This window comes from Pimephales promelas, chromosome 19 (genome assembly GCF_988280905.1).
Source record: "Pimephales promelas chromosome 19, fPimPro1.hap1.1, whole genome shotgun sequence".
NCBI lineage: Eukaryota > Metazoa > Chordata > Actinopteri > Cypriniformes > Leuciscidae > Pimephales > Pimephales promelas.
The window spans coordinates 22725984-22745823 of NC_142787.1; the positions used below are offsets into that span (position 1 = coordinate 22725984).

The window sequence follows — 19840 nt, forward strand, 5'->3', positions numbered from 1 at the left end:
GCATTAGTCCACTTGTGTAAGCTGGGAGTATAACGGGAGTTGTAGTAGGTCACAGAGTGCAAAACCAGTATTTCTTAGTTCATTGCTGTCCTTTTATTTCGAGATACAGCTTATATTACAAAGTTAAAAACATCTCTTTTGAAATGATAACCAATACTGAACCAAGGCCCAAATAGCAGCACTGAGTACACACCATGCTAGAAAAAAAACACATCTTAAAGAGGTCATCGGATGCCCATTTTCCACAAGTTGGTATGATTCTTTAGGGTCTTCATGTAAAATTTGTAGCATACTGTGGTAAAAATTCCTCAATACTTTGGTTAAAACGCCCTTTTACCTCCTCAAAAACAGCTCTGTTCAAGTCTCTTTAAATGATAATGAGCAACTTCTTACCCCACCCCTCTCTTCCATGAGGCATGTTTACACGTGTCACAAATATACACTATACAAATAGCTGACGAGGAAATATGCTAATACAGGACAGTCAGCGGTCGTGGGAAGAGTATGAGAAACATGACATCATATTGCTCAGATAATCCAAACGGCTTGATTATTGAGAGTGTTGAGACTTTTTTTGAGGATAAAAAAATGAATGAATGGAGTGAATGGATTTTTTTTTATTATTGTATGGTGGTTGTGTATGCAAACACCATATAAAAGTGAATTTTGCATCCAAAGACCCCTTTTAAACAACTATAGTTTTAGCTGGTTTATGGCCTTTCAGCCTGGCCAAGCTGTTTTTTAGCTGCTCGGAAAACTTAGTCTGTCTCCCTTGAAAAGTGCCCAAAAACAATCTAACATCAAACTGATAGACCAGGAAACCAGATCAGCCTGGTTTACTCTGTTTTAGTTTGTTTGTTGTTTTTTCAGCAAAGTTGGCTAGTCGTGAAACAATATTGATACATTATTGTGGCACTGAGGACAAAAGCCTGTAACAGTTCACATAAACACAAGATTGCTTTTTAACACTGATGATAAAATCTTAAGTAAGCACATAGTGGTGGTATAACATGATACATCAATATTACTATTATACAACTGCCAGTAAAAGATAATGTATAATGTAATGTATATTTGTATAGATGACTAAACGCCTGTGAAGAGACGACTCAATGCCGGCGATATGTTATGCCCCAAATTAATACATGATTAACTATCTGCACTTTGAAATGCACTTTCTGTAAAGCTGCTTTGAAACAATATGCATTGTGAAAAGCGCTATAGAAATAATTTGAATTGAATTAAATATTTCTGCTTCATGTCTGCTCAAAATAACTTCTGAAGCTGGTAACCTTTAAAATTAGAAGAATAAAAGATTCCAGGCCTTTATACAGCCCACTAGTAGCTTGCCAAAAGATGACACACATTCCCCTGGAGAAGGCTTGGATCATGGATCCGTGTCTTGTTCGATGTTGGCTAACCATGTCAGACGCCACATGCACAAAGAGCAAACGTACTCCACTTTTAGTTAGGGGTAATGTTGTCGAGTAGGTCAGGAGTCAAGTATCCTTCAGGAGTTGGCAAATTCTTCACCGCTGCCTTCTGTGGGGTGGTTGGAGTATTTGGTTTCAGGAAGAGACCGTTTTTCCAATCCACCCCATCTACCATAGTGTACTCTGGACTGGTGGGCTTTGCGAGGATGGGAAATGCAGTAGACGGAGAGGACGTGTTCGTCTCAGTGCTCAGGTTTTGAATGTCTCTGAATCCACTGTGTTGTTCTTGACTCGGTGATTGGTCTGTAATAGGTGGGTTTGGCTTATCGAGGTGGGCGCTGATTACACTGGCAACAAGCTCGGAGGTGTAGCCTCTTTCGTCAGGGATCACCACCAACTGTTGGATTTCTTTTCTCTTATTGTTGTCTTTATCCTTCTGAGTTTCATCATGACAGGTGTTCATCCTTTCTTGCTCTTCCAGAGAAAGCACAGCTTCACCACGCTGGGTGACATCACTCACTTGTGAGTAAAGGCTGCTAGACCAGGTTGTGTCTTGTGGAGAGGCGGCTGCAGGTTGCGGCGGCCCAGAGTGTGTACGGGACAACGGGTGGAAACCGTCGTGGCAACTGGTTGAAGGGTGATGTAGATCCGTTTGATCGTGATCTGACAGGTCCGGATCGCAGCAGCTAGCCCGTCCGGAGTCATCATCCCTGAAACCACTGGACATTTGAGGTGAGTCAGAAACCGGAGAGTCCATAAGGAGCTCTTCTTCGTTCTTGTGTGGTTCGTCAATGTCCACCTCTATGAACTCTACCCAAGGATCACTGCTGTAGAGTTCTGGCCGCAAGCCCGGGTGGGTACTTAAGATTGATGTGAATTCACTCAGCTGACTTTTCTGTGGAGAAATGAAGCAAACAGAAAAGCTTTAATTTGTAGCCCCTAAACGTTCTACAAAATGAAATGTGAATGTGAAGTCGCACACCTGTAAAAGCACAGGGTCAATCCCTTTGATTTTTGGTCCGGGGACTGGCGGCAGGAAAATCACCATTAGCCTACAACAGAAATCAGGCCACAGTTAAGTTAAAGCTTTGTGTTATAAATGAGAATCTGTCTTGCCTGACTTTGAATTTGCCTATATTGGGGTCTTGAATGTGGTTCAGTGGAATTCAGTTGTGATTTATTGTGTTTTAGTTGTAATGCAATGAAATAAACTAAGTCTTTAGATAGGAATGCCACAGTAAATCATTGTATTCATACATAATGCTGTCAGATTTCCTTTGCACTGTTATATAACAGAGCGTGTACTTACTTTTGTTGATGTGAAACTACAATCAGCATCAAGATAATTATGACACCAACAGTAGAGAAGGCAAGCACAGCTGTAATAGGAAATCTTGATTCTGAAAATGAAAGGAGACATTCAAAACATCACAAAAAAAAAAAAAATTCCTTCCTTCCAAAACCTAAAAACCGGTAGATCTTTAATCTGACCTTTGTTAGAAATGAGTATGAAGATGGAGTCACTGAAGACACCAAAATTGTAGCCTCTCATTTTTGACCTGACTCTGACTTCATATTCAGTGTTGCTGCAGAGACCATAGACATACGCCTGTGTCTCTTTGCCATTCTCCAGCTGTAGAGAGACAAAGACACGTCATAACCTCGAAGCCTTGAAGATATTGTGTTCCAAACATGGTCTAATTATGTCTGCAAAATCCAGGTCATAGTCTTTACCATGGTGAATCAAATGCAAATTACTTTTAATTAAGCTTCAGAGGAACTCCTCAAGAAACACATTTGACTTCAAGTCTGTTCCTTATTAGGAGCAGATTAGAAATCTGGATTTGACGAATGCACAGTCATGACTCACTGAGATCCACTGGCCTGAACCATTCTTTCTGTACTGTGTCTCGTATAGCAGCAACATCCATCCTGTCTTCACATTCTCTGCAGCAGACGGAGGAGGATCCCATCTCACAACCACATCACAGATTAAGCCAGTTGAGCTTATACTCAAAAGAGTCCAGTTTAGTCCTACAGGTGGATCTGGAAACACTGAGAAAATAATGGAACATGTTTGCAGGTATTTTTTTTTCTTCTTTTAATGCAATGAAAAAAGGGGGGGTTAGTTATCTGCAAGGAGCAAAACAAGACTGGTGGGAATGTTTAGTTAAAAGAGCATCATCAACTCCTAAGAATGTTTTATTGAAAGTATATTTTGGACAATATGAATATATCTGGTAACACTTTAGTTTAGGGTCCGGTTCTCACTATTAACTAGCTTATTTGCATGCATATTACTACGATATTGGCTGTTTATTAGTTCTTATAAAGCACATATAAAGCCTTATTCTGCCTGACCATACTCTACATCCCTTATTCCATTCCCAATACCTAAACTATACAACTACCTTACTAGAGTTTATTGAGGCAAAAGTCAAGAGTTAATAGTAAGTTATAGTAGGGCTGTCAAGCGATTAATGGCATCCAAAATATAAGTTTGTGTTTACATAATATATGTGGGTGCACTGTGTATAATTATTTTGTATATATATATATATATATAAATACACACACATGCATGTATATTTAAGAAAAAAAATATTATATATAAATATTTATATATAATATAAATTATATATAAATCTAAATACAGTATATACATGAAAATATTTCTTAAATATATACAAGCATGTGTGTGTACTTTATATAAATAAAATAGATATACACAATGCAGCCACATATATTATGTAAACACAAACTTTTATTTTGGATGCGATTAATCGCGATTAATCGTTTGACTGCCCTAATTTATTTATAAAATGTACATAAAAAATTAACAAATAAGTAACTAAAACTTATTGAAAATACATTTATAAAAACCTATATGTATGCATATGTAAATATATGTGCTAAAAATAGCAAATATTTTTGCCACCACGGGTTATATACTTGAAAGCATGCCTTACCAATGTCCTCCACGTTGAAAGATATTTCGTCATAAACAACATCAAGAGAGCGTGAACGCAGCTGAATCACATAAGTGTACCATATGACAGTATTACTGGAATTAAAGTAGCATTCATTCCTCAAGGAGCTGTAACTTGGACATTCTCTCCATTTTCTCTCATTCTTAGAATCCCTGCAGACATGTGGGAAATTGGTGATCATTATTAGAAGAACAGTTATTTGTCTATCGACTGACTGCTATAGCATTAATTCTCTTTTACTTGTAGGAGCAAGAGAGTTATGTTACCAAATAATACCAATTATCATGCAGTTTTTTTATATATATTAATACTGCATTTTATTCTATAGTGTACTATGATTACTAATTACTTTTCTAAGATGTAGAATAGCCTCAGATCGTCAAGTTCTTTGCTGTTCTGTAAGGATGCAGTCTCCCACTGACAACGGAAAGTCATCAGCTCTCGAGAAAAGCATCCAGTCAGATGAGGCAAAGTAGAAGTTTGACCTGCAAAGAGAGGAAAAACATACTTGAACATAATTGCTCTAAGGCAAGAAATAAATAACAGGAATGTCATAGTTTTCTATACAGACAGAGAAAATAAATATTTCAAAAGATATATAAACATGTCATCAATAATGAAGTTCTATATTCTAATGATTTTTTTTTTTTTTTGGCAATTCAATAAGGAATAAGGTTATTTTTTTATGTAAAAGTTTAAAATATGTGCCATCAAGCACAGCTGAGAATGATCAAAGTTTTTATAGCTAAAATAATATTCTGAAAAGGGGCAAAAAAATCAGTGAATGTCCTTCAGTTTAAACCAGTTTAGGACTAACAGGATGTAACATAAATCCCAGTTGGGCTATAACTGTCAGCTGTGTTTTCCAGGAAATGTGTTCTGGCATTTTTCACATGAAGAAGAATATGAGTGGCAGCACAGCAGTTATTGCCTGCAAGCTCTTTAAAAAACTCTCCTCGACCTTAGACAACAATTCTGATAAAACTTATTAACACTTATTAAAACTAATTGACAATTTGAGGTAATAGCTAAATGTAAACATGGTTCCCAATGGTACGATTCATCTCAAAGTAGTGTATAATAGAAAAAATGAATTTAGGCCACAACATCTGTTTGGTCTGGTTATTTACAGTACACTCCCAGTGCTTTTTTCAGTTCATTTATTTACATTACGTTTAATCATTTAGCAGATGTTTTTATGCAAAATATTATTCTTCATCATCTCATATTTTGTAGTTTCCCCCCTCAGGAAAAACAGAGGAATTATAATTAAAAGCCATCATGCTAGCTTGGCTTGTGAACTGGACATGTTTGAGTTTGTCTGTTTAGGGCAGGGGTGGGCGATATGACCAAACTCTTATTTCACAATATCAATATATATCATGATGTAGACATATTATTTCATTTTTATTATTACATTATAATTAGGGCTGTCAAACGATTAATCGCATCCAAAATAAAAGTTTGTGTTAACATAATATATGTGGGTGCACTGTGTATAATTATTTTATATATATAAATACACACATGTTTGCATATATTTAAGAAATATTTTCATGAATATACTGTATATAGATTTATATATATAATTTATATTATATATAAATATAAGTATTTTATATATAAATAATATTTTATTCTTAAATATACATTATGTAAACACAAACTATTATTTTGGATGCGATTAATCGCGATTAATCATTTGACAGCCCTAATTATAATATTTTATTTTTTATTCAAAAATATTAATTAAATTAATTGTTCAGGTACAATAGGTTTGTAGGAAGAAAAAGTACAGAAATTGAATAATCAAATGCTGCATAGTCTTCCCCGTATGAATTAATAATAAATTAGTTATAAATTAGTTATATAATAATTAATTAGTTATAGAATTAATTATTATTATTAAAGCTACAAAAGTTATTATTCAGTCAAGAGCAGTGCATTTTTATCTCTTTTGTTTGATAAAGATTAATGACACAGAGAGCAGGAGGTTTATCAGGTTGCTGTGACTTTATGACCGAATGCCGATCCAATATACTGATTAACACATCCGGTTTACAACCAACTGTTTACTTTCACTTGAGACATAACCATCTATGTTTACATGAATACTCCACACGATGGGCGTTTTGACATAATTACTGTAAGTGTGAATTCGACCATTCAAGCAATAAGAACTGAACCTACGTTTGTTATCATGGACTCGTTCCTCTTTTAAACAGCCATCGTAACAGAACGCCAGACCACTAATGGGTCTCTCCGACAAGGAGAACAGGCAAGTTTATTTTTTATATATAGCACATTTCATACACAATGGTAATTCAAAGTGCTTTACATAGAAGAAATCAGCATTGAGGGCTATAAACTAATGAGTTACTATGGAAACTGAGGAGGAGATTGGGTGTGGTCAAATGAGTGTCCATGGCAACAAACAGGGAACAGAGCAGCAAGGAAACATGAGGTGAACAAAGCACAAAACAAGAGTCAAACTTCAAAATAAAAGTCCATAACAACACACACAGGGATTGTGATTCGTGAACCGTGACACGTGCGTTTTATCACTCCAAGTGTCATTAGTGCTATGCTACACGTGTAGCCTATATTTACCTACTACAATATACAGGAGGATATGGCAAAATCTGTAACGATAGGTATTTTATACCATCTCCACAATATATATCGTCATGCTGCCCAGCTGGTTTGGGGCTATTGGGGTAATTACATCAAGTAATTTTGATGTAATTTTACATCAAAATGTCTTGCTTGATGATGTAAAAGATTTGCAATCATGTATTCTCATGTTTGTGAGTTTGATTCTGGTTTGCATCTTGTGATTACACTCAGACTCTCAAAAAAAAAAAAATCTAATTTTAAACGTTGACAAGCAAATTACCATAATGCAGCTTACTGTATGTACATCATTTTTAATGTAAATTGTTTGTAAACTAATACTCTGAACTAATATGCCTGATAAAGGATAATAATTAATCAGAGCTGCCATTTCAGTAGAATATGTTCCCATAGAAACTAATGTATAGCAAAAATAGCACCTGCAGTGTGATTGTCAAGCTAAGTTAACCATCCATTTCATAAAGCAACATGCATATCCTCCCACTTACCGCTGCCATTTTCATTCAGAAAACATTATATTTGATAGAATTCATAATGGGCAATGGGAAACAGCTGAAAGAGAACTTTGTAGTGTAGTTCATTAATTTCCCCCTGAGCCATGGAAAAATCCTGATTCCGGCTCAGATTGGTTTAATTTGCTTAACTACAGTTTTTCTGCAGCCTGCATTTGGAGTCCTGAAAATATGTTAAACTTAAGGATTTATTTTATTTATTATGTAAAATCCAATCAGTATGCAGAGGTCCTATTTGCAGAAAGCCAAACAGCTACCTCAGTGTTTCACAATGGGTGGGTTGCTAAAGAAAACATCCTGTTTTCTTGTTGTTTAGCTACACTGTTGAACAACATGGCTCTTTAAGGGGGGGAAAAGTTGCTGAAAGTGGCAATTATTTGTGTTGTTTTCTCTGAATGTTCCAAATTGAAACGCCTCAAGCAAGACATGTCACAATGGGCTAGGCCAAAAGACTGTATAAACTGCTAACCTTGTATTGTAGGAGGCACACTTTGTGTTGCCACAGCACCGGTAAATAAGATACAGATGAGAAGGGTGGTCTCCATGTTACAGTATAGTCCCTGTGAAGACCAAAATAAAGTCAAATATGAAATCTGTCAACAGCCTACATTGAGAGTAATGGAAGCTAGCACCAGCTAATAGTCCTAAAAGTCTTCGTTTGTCATCTTTACTTCAATTCAAACACAGTTAGGTCAATTTTTTTAAATTTATTTCATTGCAGAATTCAATCAGCATGATACTGACAGGATTTCGAAATCACAGTAAACAGTCCTCTCTGCCATCCATTTGAAACCAAAGGCTCTAGCCAGCGGTTATGAAATATATCCTCACGACAACATGGCTTTGCTCCAATCTGCTTCTGAAAAACATCTTCTCAGAAATCCGTATTGACTCTGCACTACAGCTGCATGTGGATCTCAGCTCCTCTCTTTGAGATTAAAATGGTCTTTACACTCAGTGCAGCAGTACAGAGATAACAAACTCTCACTGAGGGTCAAGGGCTGGTCCTTGATAAAATGGGTACAGCCTGTTCTACAATGCCAAAGTGTATAATTAGGAAGTTGATAACCACTGTATGTTTGATATGGAGTTTCCTGAAAGAAGTCTGAAATAGTCTCTGTGCACCTTTCTTATTTGACATGACAATACCACAAATGACTATATATCAAAACATTGTAAAGAAGTAGCACAAAAATCTGTACCCCAGGACATTTAACAGAAGAGTTTGTGAGGGGAGAGTGTAGTTAGCCAGCCCTGAGCGAGAAATATGTGAGGTAATGGTTTGTGTTTTACTCACACAAATAAAGTGAAGATATGTAACTCACTCCAGCAAGGAGGAGTGAGTTTTTAAAAATCAAAGCTTCATCAGAGCTTCAGAAAGGAAATTGACATCTCTGTCGCTCCGCTCCCCTCAAGTGTTTCAGTCCGGCTTTTAGTTTGCCAGTTGCTTGGTGACACAAAAAGATTGAGTTTTTGGCTTCTTTTAGGACTTTTCTTAGTTCAAGATGAAATATACAAATTACTGGCCAAAAAAAAACACTGAAATATTTCATTGAACTGTTAAGAAATATTAAAATTGCAATCATGCCAAAGACAGAACTGATGCATGCTGATATTTATATTTACTCCAGTAATGTTGCTTAGTTAAAAACGTATTGTATAGCCTGTCATCCACATCTGGACATGACGTAAACCATTCACGTAAACATGATAAACATAGCCTAAACAAGTGTTCCAGACGACACAGAATGCAGTTAAAACAACTTTACATAATACATCTGTTTTGTTTTGCCTTAAAATTTATATTTCAGCATCCGCAATCACTGTAATAAAATAATAAATCCCACGTTTGTCTCCTTACAATGAACTCACCATTTCCAAGAGTGATTTCAGATTTATTCTGTACTTCTATGAAAGTATTCCTCGGGGAAACTTGAATTCTTTGTATGACAGCTTGGTTAAATCAATCAATTGTTTAGAACTCTTCTGCCGCTTGCCTAAAACGTGTCCTGTGGTTCTGACAGACTGAACCAGGCTGCTACTCTCTCTGGTCATCTGGCTCCAGCATCCGTATCTTACTATAGTTTTTTCTCTAAGGCATTCGAAGAACGGCGCCAGTTTTCTTTGAAGCACCCTGCATATGAAGTTTGTAAAGTAAATCCTTATACAGCGGGACACTTTGCTGGTTTACTGCATACACGTTAGATTTTCGCATGGGAAAAATAAATGTTGTTCACGGAACTCCGCCCTAAAGCGTCACAGTGTTTTCCCACAACTGGGCTAAGGGTGGGGAATGCCACGCGCGTTATTTAATTCTCACTGTGTTGATTTTTATATTATAAAAATACAGCGGAATACATCAATCGTGCATTGTGGTCAGATATTAATTTCCTGAGCTTCCCTCTAAAGCTGCAAACATTGACAGTCATTCTCAGAATCACAGCTGTCTGTGTAATTAGGTTTACACACTTAGACATAGCCTTATTCATCCCCAATGGCTATTATTGGAGGTTTTGTGGTGTTGTGCTCTCCATAGGTGCTTTACACATGATAAACAATGCAGGGTTGTAACGGTACACGTGACTGTACTGGGACACGTGTTTGAGGGGTCCTGCAGTACCATCTAGAGTTTAGACCATGGTTAAAGACTCAACCAGGCCAGACGCATGTAGTAGAAAAGTTTGTGTGGCAAAGTGGAAGATTTAAAAGTAAGGCGTTCAGTCAAGCTTTAGTTGGCACATTTTTGTGTGAGAAACTGTGAATATTTATCTAAGTTAATCTCTGTATCTCTTTGTTCTGACTAAAAGCTAATAAATATTTTTTTTTATTTATTCATTTATTTATCCACAACAGTAAAATAATTATGAAATACCAAAGAAGACACATTTTATAAATTACATCTTATAAATCGTGACTTGCCTAACTTGTGAAAAATAAGCCTTTCTGTTGAAAACTACATTAACATCTTTTTTGTTCTTTTTGCTCTTGGAATCCTATTGGAATTTTAGATTTAAAAGAAAAAAAAATACTTCTAATTCAACAGAAAATATTTTTATTTAATATTTCAATTTAATAGTTTGATCCCAACATGCAAATGATTGAGGTTAAGATAACATTCATATTTAGCCTACATGGCAAATAAAACGTTTAAAAGTGTATTATAAATCTCATTCAGGCTTATCTCGAGTTTATTAAAACACACAAACCCATTCTTCATGTCTGTTGTTGAATGTTTATATCACAAAACAGGTCATTTTAACCATCATAAACTTAAAGGAAAGTCTCTTGATCTGTATGGACATTTTAACCATCATAAACTTAAAGGAAAGTCTCTTGATCTGTATGGAAAGTCTCTTGATCTACATTAAAGGAAAGTCTCTTGTAAATCTCATATGACAAACAAACACAGCAACCAACTCAACAAACAACACTGTTCCTGTGTGGTGTTGTTGTGGTAGTCTGGACATTTCTCAACAGCTGTCAAACGTCTTAAAAGGGACTAACCTTTAACCTTGGTCTTCAGTGCTTTTGCATGGTGTTGTAAATAAGTGTGCTCTAATAGCATTTAGCTTCCTCCCCATGAGTAGTGAGGAACATTGTGCAGAAGATGACTGGCTTCTTTGATTTAGATTGTTTGTGGATCGTTAAAGGAGCATTTCACCCATTTCAAAATTAATCTCTATTGAAAGTGTATCATATATGTAGTGGAAATGTGAAATAATTTTTGAATTTGGTGCCCTCTTGACCGAGAAAAGACAGAAAATAACCGAAAGGTGCAACAACTCCCACAATGCACAGCTCCGCAAGTCACACCCACTAATCCGAAACTGCGCACACAGAGAAATCACTCTTCCATCTAGAAGGCTAACGTTAGCCGTCACCAGAGTTTGAAATTCATTTCACACAAAATTTCTAGTTAGTTGGCTGTGGCGAGCAGGACGATCGAGGGCAAGGGACGTAAGAGGACGGCGCTAGGCCGGTGGCGTGAGTGATAATGAGAGACACCGCGCGCCGGTCTCACGTCTCATGGAGTAGCGAAAGCATAAAATGAGGAGCGATGATGGCAGATCGAGAGAGGCTTATTGGCCTAATTTCGTTTTGTATTTGTTCATTTTACTATTAAAATGTTTAAATGTTCGCCGGTTCCCACCTCCTTCTTCCCACAACAACAAACCCTGTTAACGTTATATTAGCAAACTCATTTGTGAATTACTCCTCGTTTGTATTTATTTCTATATGGTGAATTACTGCATGATACCTGGATGTTCGGTCAGGCGAAACTAGGATGGTTCACATCACAACACAAACGTCTGTGTCCTCTTCTGATTCAGAGATTTCGTTCAGGAGAAATTGCCATCAGCCAATTGCAGACCAGCAGTCCGCCCAGCTCCAGCCAGTCCGGGCTCCTTGACTGCGACAGGCAGCCGCCTCCGGTTCCTCCATCAGCCTCAGCTGCTCTTCACTATACTGCGACTCGTAAAGACAGCCATGAACATCGGATTCGAGCAGCAGAATTTCAAAATCCTCCAAACAAAATGGCTGATATATTGATTCAATAGCTGCAAGTGAAGTCCCACCCACTGATCTGTCATAGGTCTGTAGGGTGAGTGGGTCTCACACCCTTGAATAATAATGAGCTAATGTTTGTAGTCTCAACACATTTTAATGAAATATGACTTCCTGCTTATTATGACGCAAAATAACGATTTTAACGTCATAATAAGCAGTAAGTAAAACACTTAAATAATTATTTCTCCCATCTCAGGGGAAAATAAGGGAATAAACTATGACCATTGTCTTTGTACAGAGAGCTAAGCTTGTGTTGAAGTTGAATCTTCTATTTATTTGTTCAGAGACAGTGTTTGTCAATAAATGCTACAGATTTTATATAAAGAATTTAATGGAAGTTAATGGAAACAGCGGTTAATGATGTTGTATCATTTATAATAGTTTCAGTTGGTGTATGCAGGAGGGAGGGGGGGTTCATTGATCTAAAATGACAGTACAAAAGTACACTTCAAACAGTGCCTAAACCCCCTGAAAACCTTCCCTTTGCCCTATTTTAAAACTGCAGGATCCAGGTCCTGTTGTAGACAGTGATTGCTTTCCTGTAAAAAGTTTAAGTTAAGTTATTTTGAAAATGTCATTTCAGAGATTACTATCTAGGTCCGATTCTCTTCTCAGAGGAAGACTAATTTCATTAAGAGCTCAGGGATGTATTTATATTCATCATGGTAAGGTAAGTAACAGAAGTTGAACTGCTGAGAACACTAATATTTAAATAAAGGTAAATATTTGTTTTCATACATTTTCTTTGATGTTTATTTATGCATTTATTGTAATAAGTTTTAAGGGATAGATGTCAATATATGGCAATCCCTGAATAATCTTTTTATCTAAAGAGTTAAGCATATCCCTTTAATCAGTTAGAGATATTGATGCAAATCAAACATCCAAACAATGCACTTTGTGAAGTTAGCTATATATTTTGCATATACGGAGGAACAGATTCAAATAAAGTTTAAAATAAACTAATTCTGCTGTATTGATTTACTGTTTGAACAGCAATGATGTGTTTGCACACAGTATCAGCATGTCCACATGTCCATGTTGCACTGTCAGGTTGTTCGTGATGTATGAACCTTGGCACACTCAGCACATTTCATCTTGCCTAAATAAAATCACAAAATGTGTTGATTTTTCTCCATTTTTATAAATGCAGCTGTTTATAAAAGCTAAATGAGCCTGATATAGCCTAATTAACTTCTAATGCTACATTATTTACGGTATACTTTTCGAAGAACTGAAGTTTTGCCTGATTCAGACAACCGTACAAATCAACAGAGGTTCAAAGCGACAGCACTTGCATTTTCACTTTAATTGTGCCTAAAAGTGTGCCATGCTCTCCCTGTCATATTACCCCACAGGAATTCAACATCTCACGTTTCTCAACCTCTCAGTCGTGGAGTGCATGTTTTTATACGGACCCCACAGAGATCGTCAGAGACATTCCTCATGGCTCCACGCTTCTTGTTGGAGGTAAAAGGAGGAACTGAATGCTTATGCCACATCCATACATGTGCGCGCTGCATGTGGCCTATATATATTTCTGCACATGGATGCAGTCCTACTGTATCTGATAAGTTGTTTGTACAGCTAAGTGGTATTTCCTCCACTGATATCCTTTGTTGTAGATAGAACATAATGAGTCCCCAAGCGTTATTGTTTGTGTTCAATTTCCCCCTTTTCTGTCCCAGGCTTTGGCTTGTGTGGGATCCCGGAGAATTTAATCAGCGGCCTGTTGAAAACAGGAGTAAAAGGCATCACGGCCGTGAGCAACAATGCTGGGTGAGAGAGATTTCTAATTAAAATGTCAGCAAAAGGACATGATTGTTTCCAAGGAATTTCCTAACGTAACCAACACTGGGATGTTAAATTACATGGGGTTCCTGTCATGTATTTTTAAACACAAAAAAGACTGTGAAATAATCTGATAGGGTCAAGGGACAAGAAAGAGGGAAAAAGGGAAGTGGGCCCTCAGGAATCAAGGCTTTAAAGCAAGACCACTGCATGATGTGATTTCATGTGTGTCTAAATAACTAAGTAATTGTTTGATGTCAGGGTGGATAACTTTGGCCTGGGCATGCTTCTGAAAACCAAACAGATACATCGCATGATATCTTCATACGTTGGGGAAAATGCAGAGTTTGAGAGACAATATCTATCAGGCGAGCTGGAATTAGAGCTTACCCCTCAGGTAGAACATTTAACTTATTTACATTCTCCATGCAGAATCAAGCAAAATCCAACTTTTTTCCCTCACTACATCAAGGAAGTAAAATAACAATTCATGCGTTGACCTTCAATACTTGGCTATTTGATTGATTTGATTCTGTCCCAGGGCACACTAGCAGAGAGGATACGAGCTGGTGGTGCAGGTATCCCAGCGTTTTTCACTCCCACAGGCTACGGCACTCTCATCCAGGAGGGCGGCTCGCCCATAAAATATAACAAAGATGGCAGCGTTGCTATTGCAAGCGAAAGCAGAGAGGTGTGGTGATGCAAATCACTGTCAAAAATAGTCCAAAACATATTTTTAAATTTTTCACTTTCAGAAAAAAAAAATACTTGTGTGGATCAAGTTCTTGTGTTTTGATTGTTTGGTCCAGGTTCGAGAGTTTAATGGCAAACATTATGTCATGGAAAAAGCCATCACTGGTGACTTTGCTTTGATAAAGGCTTGGAAATGTGACAAAGCAGGAAATCTTATTTTCAGGTTAAGATATTTCTGCATTCATGATATTTTACCTCTGTGCATAAATACTTAGATTGTCCACTAGATGTCAGACTTTATCTGTGTAATATCAATCTAAGGAACCTCTTTGTTTGAATAATTGTAAATCACATTATTACTAAACTTTTTTCCACGATCATTTTTAAACAGGAAAACAACTCGTAATTTCAACCAGCCTATGTGTAAAGCAGCCAAAGTGACCATAGTGGAGGTTTGTGACCTTTCAATTTGTGATAATCTTTGTGGCTTTGATATTTGCTGGAATATCGTGTTTGAGGTATTTGCCTATGTGTGTTGAAAATATCCTACTTTGGTTCACAGGTTGAGGAGATTGTTGATATTGGAAGTTTTGCGGCAGAAGACATTCACATCCCCGGCATCTATGTAGACCGGGTAGTGAAAGGAGCCAGCTATGAAAAACGAATTGAGGCGAGAAAGACAGATGAACATTACTGTTTATTTCATTATATTGTTCAATTTAGTACAAATTTAACTTTACAAGATTGTGTAAGTCATGCTGAGGACTTCTTTTTATTTATAGAAAAGGATGGTTCAGTCTAGTAAGGAAGAGAAACCTAAAATCAAACAGGAATCAGATATAACCCGGGAGAGAATCATCCGGCGAGCTGCACTGGAGTTTCAGGACGGCATGTATGGTATCCTTCAGTAGCTTGACCACAGATATCACTGCCAACATGCTAACAAAAGTTATAATTGTTAACAGTCTTATTCCCAAATATACCTTGACATCCTTCCCAGCAAATCTTGGCATTGGAATCCCTATGTTGGCCAGCAATTACATAAGTCCTGAAATCGTTGTCCACTTGCAGAGTGAGAATGGAATTTTGGGACTGGTGAGTTTTTGTTATTTAATAACCGGAGTAATTTCCCAACTATTTTTCACTTCCAATACACTGTTTTATTTTTGTCCATTTAGGGTCCCTATCCAACAGAGAGTGAAGTGGATCCTGATTTAATCAATGCTGGTGCAGTGACCTCTCTTATTTTTACTCAATCATCTGTTAAATTAAATGACAACAATTAAATGTCACAACACCATATATAAACAAGTGTAACAGTGAGTGAAAATATTGGGTTAAAATAATAAATTCTATATAATATAATATAATAATCTCACATAAAACCTGTGACCTGTGAAAATATGCGGTTGGTCCATTGTGTTAACCTGTAACAGGAGCACCGGAAAGTGTGTGTGTGTGTGTGTGTGTGTGTGTGAGATTAAAACATAACTATTACAAAATATCAGACATAAAATCTGTGACAAATAACTATGCGGATGTCCCACTGTGGCGGCCAGTTATAGGAGAAGCCGAAAGTGTGTGTTTGAGACAGATTGCAATATAATATAATTAAATATAATATAATATAATAACAAAATGAAGTCCTTCTTTGTCACTCAGATCATTGCCTGTGTGTTCAGGTAAGGAGACAGTAACAGTTTATCCAGGAGCTGCCTACTTCTCCAGCGATGAATCCTTTGCCATGATCAGGGGGTTAGTGTCTGAATGCATCAGTCATCTATGATTAAACTAAACTGTACTTGAAATGAGCAAATGTTTTCCCATATTTCTCTTTCACTTTAACTTCACCTTTTGTACCCTTTTACTTTAGTGGTCACATTGATCTGACCATGCTGGGAGCAATGCAGGTTTCCAAGTATGGAGATCTGGCCAACTGGATGATTCCAGTATGGTTTTTATGCTATATTGTATTGTCTCATCACTGATAAACAAGCCGTATGTTTTTACTTGCTTGGTTTGACATGTACCATGTGTTTCTCTCAGGGTAAAATGGTGAAGGGTATGGGCGGAGCGATGGACCTGGTGTCTAGTGATGCCACAAAAGTAGTGATCACTATGGAACATTCTGCCAAGGTACAATGCCCTGAACCCTTACTCTCTCATTTACAGTCATTACGCTTTAATGTATCATCACTCTTTGTAATATTCTGACCTTCAATTTAAAGGGTGGAAAGCATAAAATCCTAGACAAGTGCACACTTCCTCTGACTGGAAAACAGTGTGTTGACCGTATAATCACGGAAAAGGTCAGTATGTAAAGTATTTAAGAGACAGAATAGTATTTGGACATATCTTGGATCCTTTCAAGGACATGGGATGTGTGTTGTCTCTTGTTTTAGGCAGTGTTTGATGTAGATAAGAGCAAGGGTTTAACTCTCATTGAGATTTGGGAAGGACTGACACCAGATGACATCAGAGCATGCACTGGGACAGAGTTTGAGGTAAGACTGACAGAACCAAACTTGTTGAATTGGTTCAGTAGTGGCTGTGATAAAGTTATATGCAATTAAAAATGATTCATCCAGGCAAACAATATGTGCTGTTGAAACATAGTGCTTTGTAACCCTCTTGGTCTCTTTGTAAAAATCTGTGTATATGAAATGTGTCTGCAACTATCTTGTTTTTAGAAATCAACTAGTTTTGACTGACAGGATTAGATTAACATGATCCTCCCACACTTTTATTTAGATCTAGTATTTGGGGGGAAAGATTTAAGTCGTTTTGCTATTTTTCAGGTGTCTCTACACTTACAACCAATGAAACAGATATGAGGTAATACCAAGGATTTATTGACAATGTCCTTCTGCCAGTATGCTGAGACAGGACCAGAGCAAGAGAATTCCATTCATATCAACAGTTTTATTTGGATGTGGAATAAATACAGATTTCAGTATTAAACATGCATGATTCTCCTTATTAATTAAGACTAGACTTGCTGTTAGAAATATAGAACTAGAACACAGTAACTGTCCAAGAGTTAAAACATCATCTTTTAAGGTAAGGTTGAAGACATTGCCAAGCTAAAATGTGTCTGAAATTGCATTGTCATTTGAACTGAAGTGATGGAGTCAATAGAATCCAAATAGATATAACATTGCATATTTTAGAATTAGTATTTTTAAATATTAGTATGCACTGAAACTTATTTTAATCGTATTTTAATGTTTGTGGGTGGTAACTTCATATCTTTATATGTCAGTTTAAGCTAATCAGCTCTAAATAATGAAGCTGTGCCACCGCCACTTTATACTGAATCATTTATTCTTGCCACAATTTGAAATAAATAATGTTGGGCGTAACGTTAGTTTTTTAAAAAAAAAAAATGTTTTGTCAGCAGTCATTTTATTACTTAAATATGTAACATAATATACTGTAAACAGGCATCCTGTTGACATTCTGTAAAAAGTCCAAATTAATTAACACAGTGAGACATAGCAGACCACTAGATTTCAGCTCAGTGGAAGTTTTTGACCCTAGTGTCACTCTCTGATTGGTCATCGACCTGAACAACAAAGATTGCACAACTATCCGAAGACATAGGTCTGAGTGTTCCACAGGGTTTGGAACAGAACACTATTTCACCACACTCCTAACAATGCAAAACGAATCCCATCCATTTTTTCAAAATTAAAGACACAGAAACAACATGCACACATTGTTTACTGAAATTTACAGATTTAAAGACTAGATTGTGAAATTGTGACATTAATCCCAGAGAGGAAACATAGACTGGCAAAGTCAGGGAGAGGGAAAATGAGCCAGCACTGAATGTCCTACATGCCGAGTCATGCTGGGAATTCCTGACCAGGGCAGGATGATGTCATAAAGAGCCCCTTTATATGAGCAGGACCCATTTCTGTACCTGCCACAGCCCACAATCTGTCTAGTCAACAGCATTAAGGTAAGGAGTTTTAGTAAAAAAAATCTAATAATAAAAAAAAAAGGTACAGAAATGATTCGCAGATGTAAAGCATAGTAAATATGGCACTGTAGTCATAGCTGGATTATGTTTGTCCAACGTTATTGTTTACTAAAGCTAGTAAAAATAAAACTAAAACAATTTTGGTAAATAAAGCTGAAACAAAATAAATTATAAATAAGAAAACTAAAATATGAGAATGCTGCAACTAACTGAAATAAAGGAAAAAATAAATCTAAACAAAAAATGTTTAACTTATAATTAAATTAAAAACGGAAATATATATATATATATATATATATATATATATATATATATATATATATATATATATATATATATATATATATATATATATAAAACATTATATATTCAAAATATTAATTTCAATTATGCTTTCAGATGTGCCCAGCCATGTTATTAGTTCTGGTCACGTTTCTGCCTTATATTTGGTGAGTGCTGCATGAATCCTAGATGTTACAGATGATATTAAGTAATGCTGGACATTTTGCATCTATTAACTCGCCATATGCGTTTGTTACGGAAGGTGTGAGCAGCCGATAAACTGCAGGTGGGGACCGTATGGAGACTGGTCAGAGTGTGACGGCTGTACCAAGACACAGGTAACACAGCTTTAAAGCAGCATTAACACTAGCCACAACTGAATGACCTCAGTTGTGGCTAGTGACCTCCTCGTGGTGTTTTCTCTAAGGTTCGATTGCGTCATGTAGACACATTCCCTCAGTTTGGAGGCAGCACTTGTACAGGCGATGCCTTGCAAAAACAATCCTGTTTTCCAAAGAAACGCTGCCCCCTTCAGACTGGGTGCGGAAACAGATTTCGCTGCACATCTGGTAAATCACTTCTATCTGGGATATTGAATTTGTTTAAATACAAATATCCAGTCATTTTACCGCTTTCATTGTTGGTTTGTTTATAGGTCAGTGCATCAATCCATCTCTGGTGTGCAATGGAGATCATGACTGTGAAGATGGTTTAGATGAGCAGCGCTGTAGTGGAACTATAGTATGTAATGAGCAAAAGCCTCCGCCCAACTCTGACCTCACAGGAAGAGGGTACAACAGCCTACACCTAACAGTATAATCTAGGGTGCTTCTCAAGCGAAAGGCTGCATAGTGAGGCCGTATCCATTCTTCCTAGTCTAATTCTAAGTCCTAGTCTAAGTCCAGGAGCTTTGTAGGCTAACTTAGTCCTTCTGTGCATTAAACGTCATTA

The 19840-nt window shown here is 36.8% G+C and overlaps 3 protein-coding genes across 4 annotated transcripts in view; 2 read left to right on the forward strand and 1 right to left on the reverse strand.

Annotated features, from left to right (window-relative positions):
• Positions 1–70: 70 nt before the first annotated feature.
• ghrb (growth hormone receptor b) lies at positions 71–9798 on the reverse strand. Of its 2 annotated transcripts, none has more exons than XM_039688092.2 (9): positions 9442–9798; positions 8039–8129; positions 4773–4908; positions 4403–4575; positions 3304–3488; positions 2925–3066; positions 2743–2833; positions 2416–2485; positions 71–2328 (listed from the first exon to the last, which is right to left on the reverse strand). In XM_039688092.2, the coding sequence occupies exons 1-9, from the start codon at positions 9442–9444 to the stop codon at positions 1465–1467; spliced, it is 1755 nt and encodes a 584-aa protein (XP_039544026.2). In that variant the 5' UTR covers positions 9445–9798; the 3' UTR covers positions 71–1464. The 2 variants fall into 2 exon arrangements, with proteins under 2 accessions (XP_039544026.2, XP_039544027.2); XM_039688093.2 differs by lacking the exon at positions 9442–9798 and adding an exon at positions 8314–8343.
• Positions 9799–12612: 2814 nt separating this feature from the next.
• Positions 12613–17587, forward strand: LOC120490750 (succinyl-CoA:3-ketoacid coenzyme A transferase 1, mitochondrial). Its single transcript, XM_039688152.2, has 17 exons — positions 12613–12808; positions 13497–13608; positions 13827–13917; positions 14191–14326; positions 14471–14620; positions 14739–14845; positions 15014–15074; positions 15185–15292; positions 15405–15519; positions 15623–15717; positions 15801–15849; positions 16305–16377; positions 16496–16571; positions 16669–16758; positions 16851–16931; positions 17025–17126; positions 17421–17587. Exons 1-17 carry the CDS (start codon positions 12710–12712, stop codon positions 17454–17456), a joined length of 1581 nt encoding a protein of 526 aa, XP_039544086.2. The 5' UTR covers positions 12613–12709; the 3' UTR covers positions 17457–17587.
• A 945-nt stretch (positions 17588–18532) lies between these two features.
• The window catches only part of LOC120490749 (complement C7b), a 73200-nt gene continuing 71892 nt past the window's right edge, over positions 18533–19840 (forward strand). Inside the window, exons 1-5 of the mRNA XM_089124037.1 lie at positions 18533–18586; positions 19007–19056; positions 19152–19227; positions 19317–19458; positions 19545–19680. Of these exons, the coding sequence (XP_088980163.1) occupies positions 19007–19056; positions 19152–19227; positions 19317–19458; positions 19545–19680 (404 nt within the window). The 5' untranslated portion in view covers positions 18533–18586. The remainder of the gene's footprint in view (positions 18587–19006; positions 19057–19151; positions 19228–19316; positions 19459–19544; positions 19681–19840) is intronic.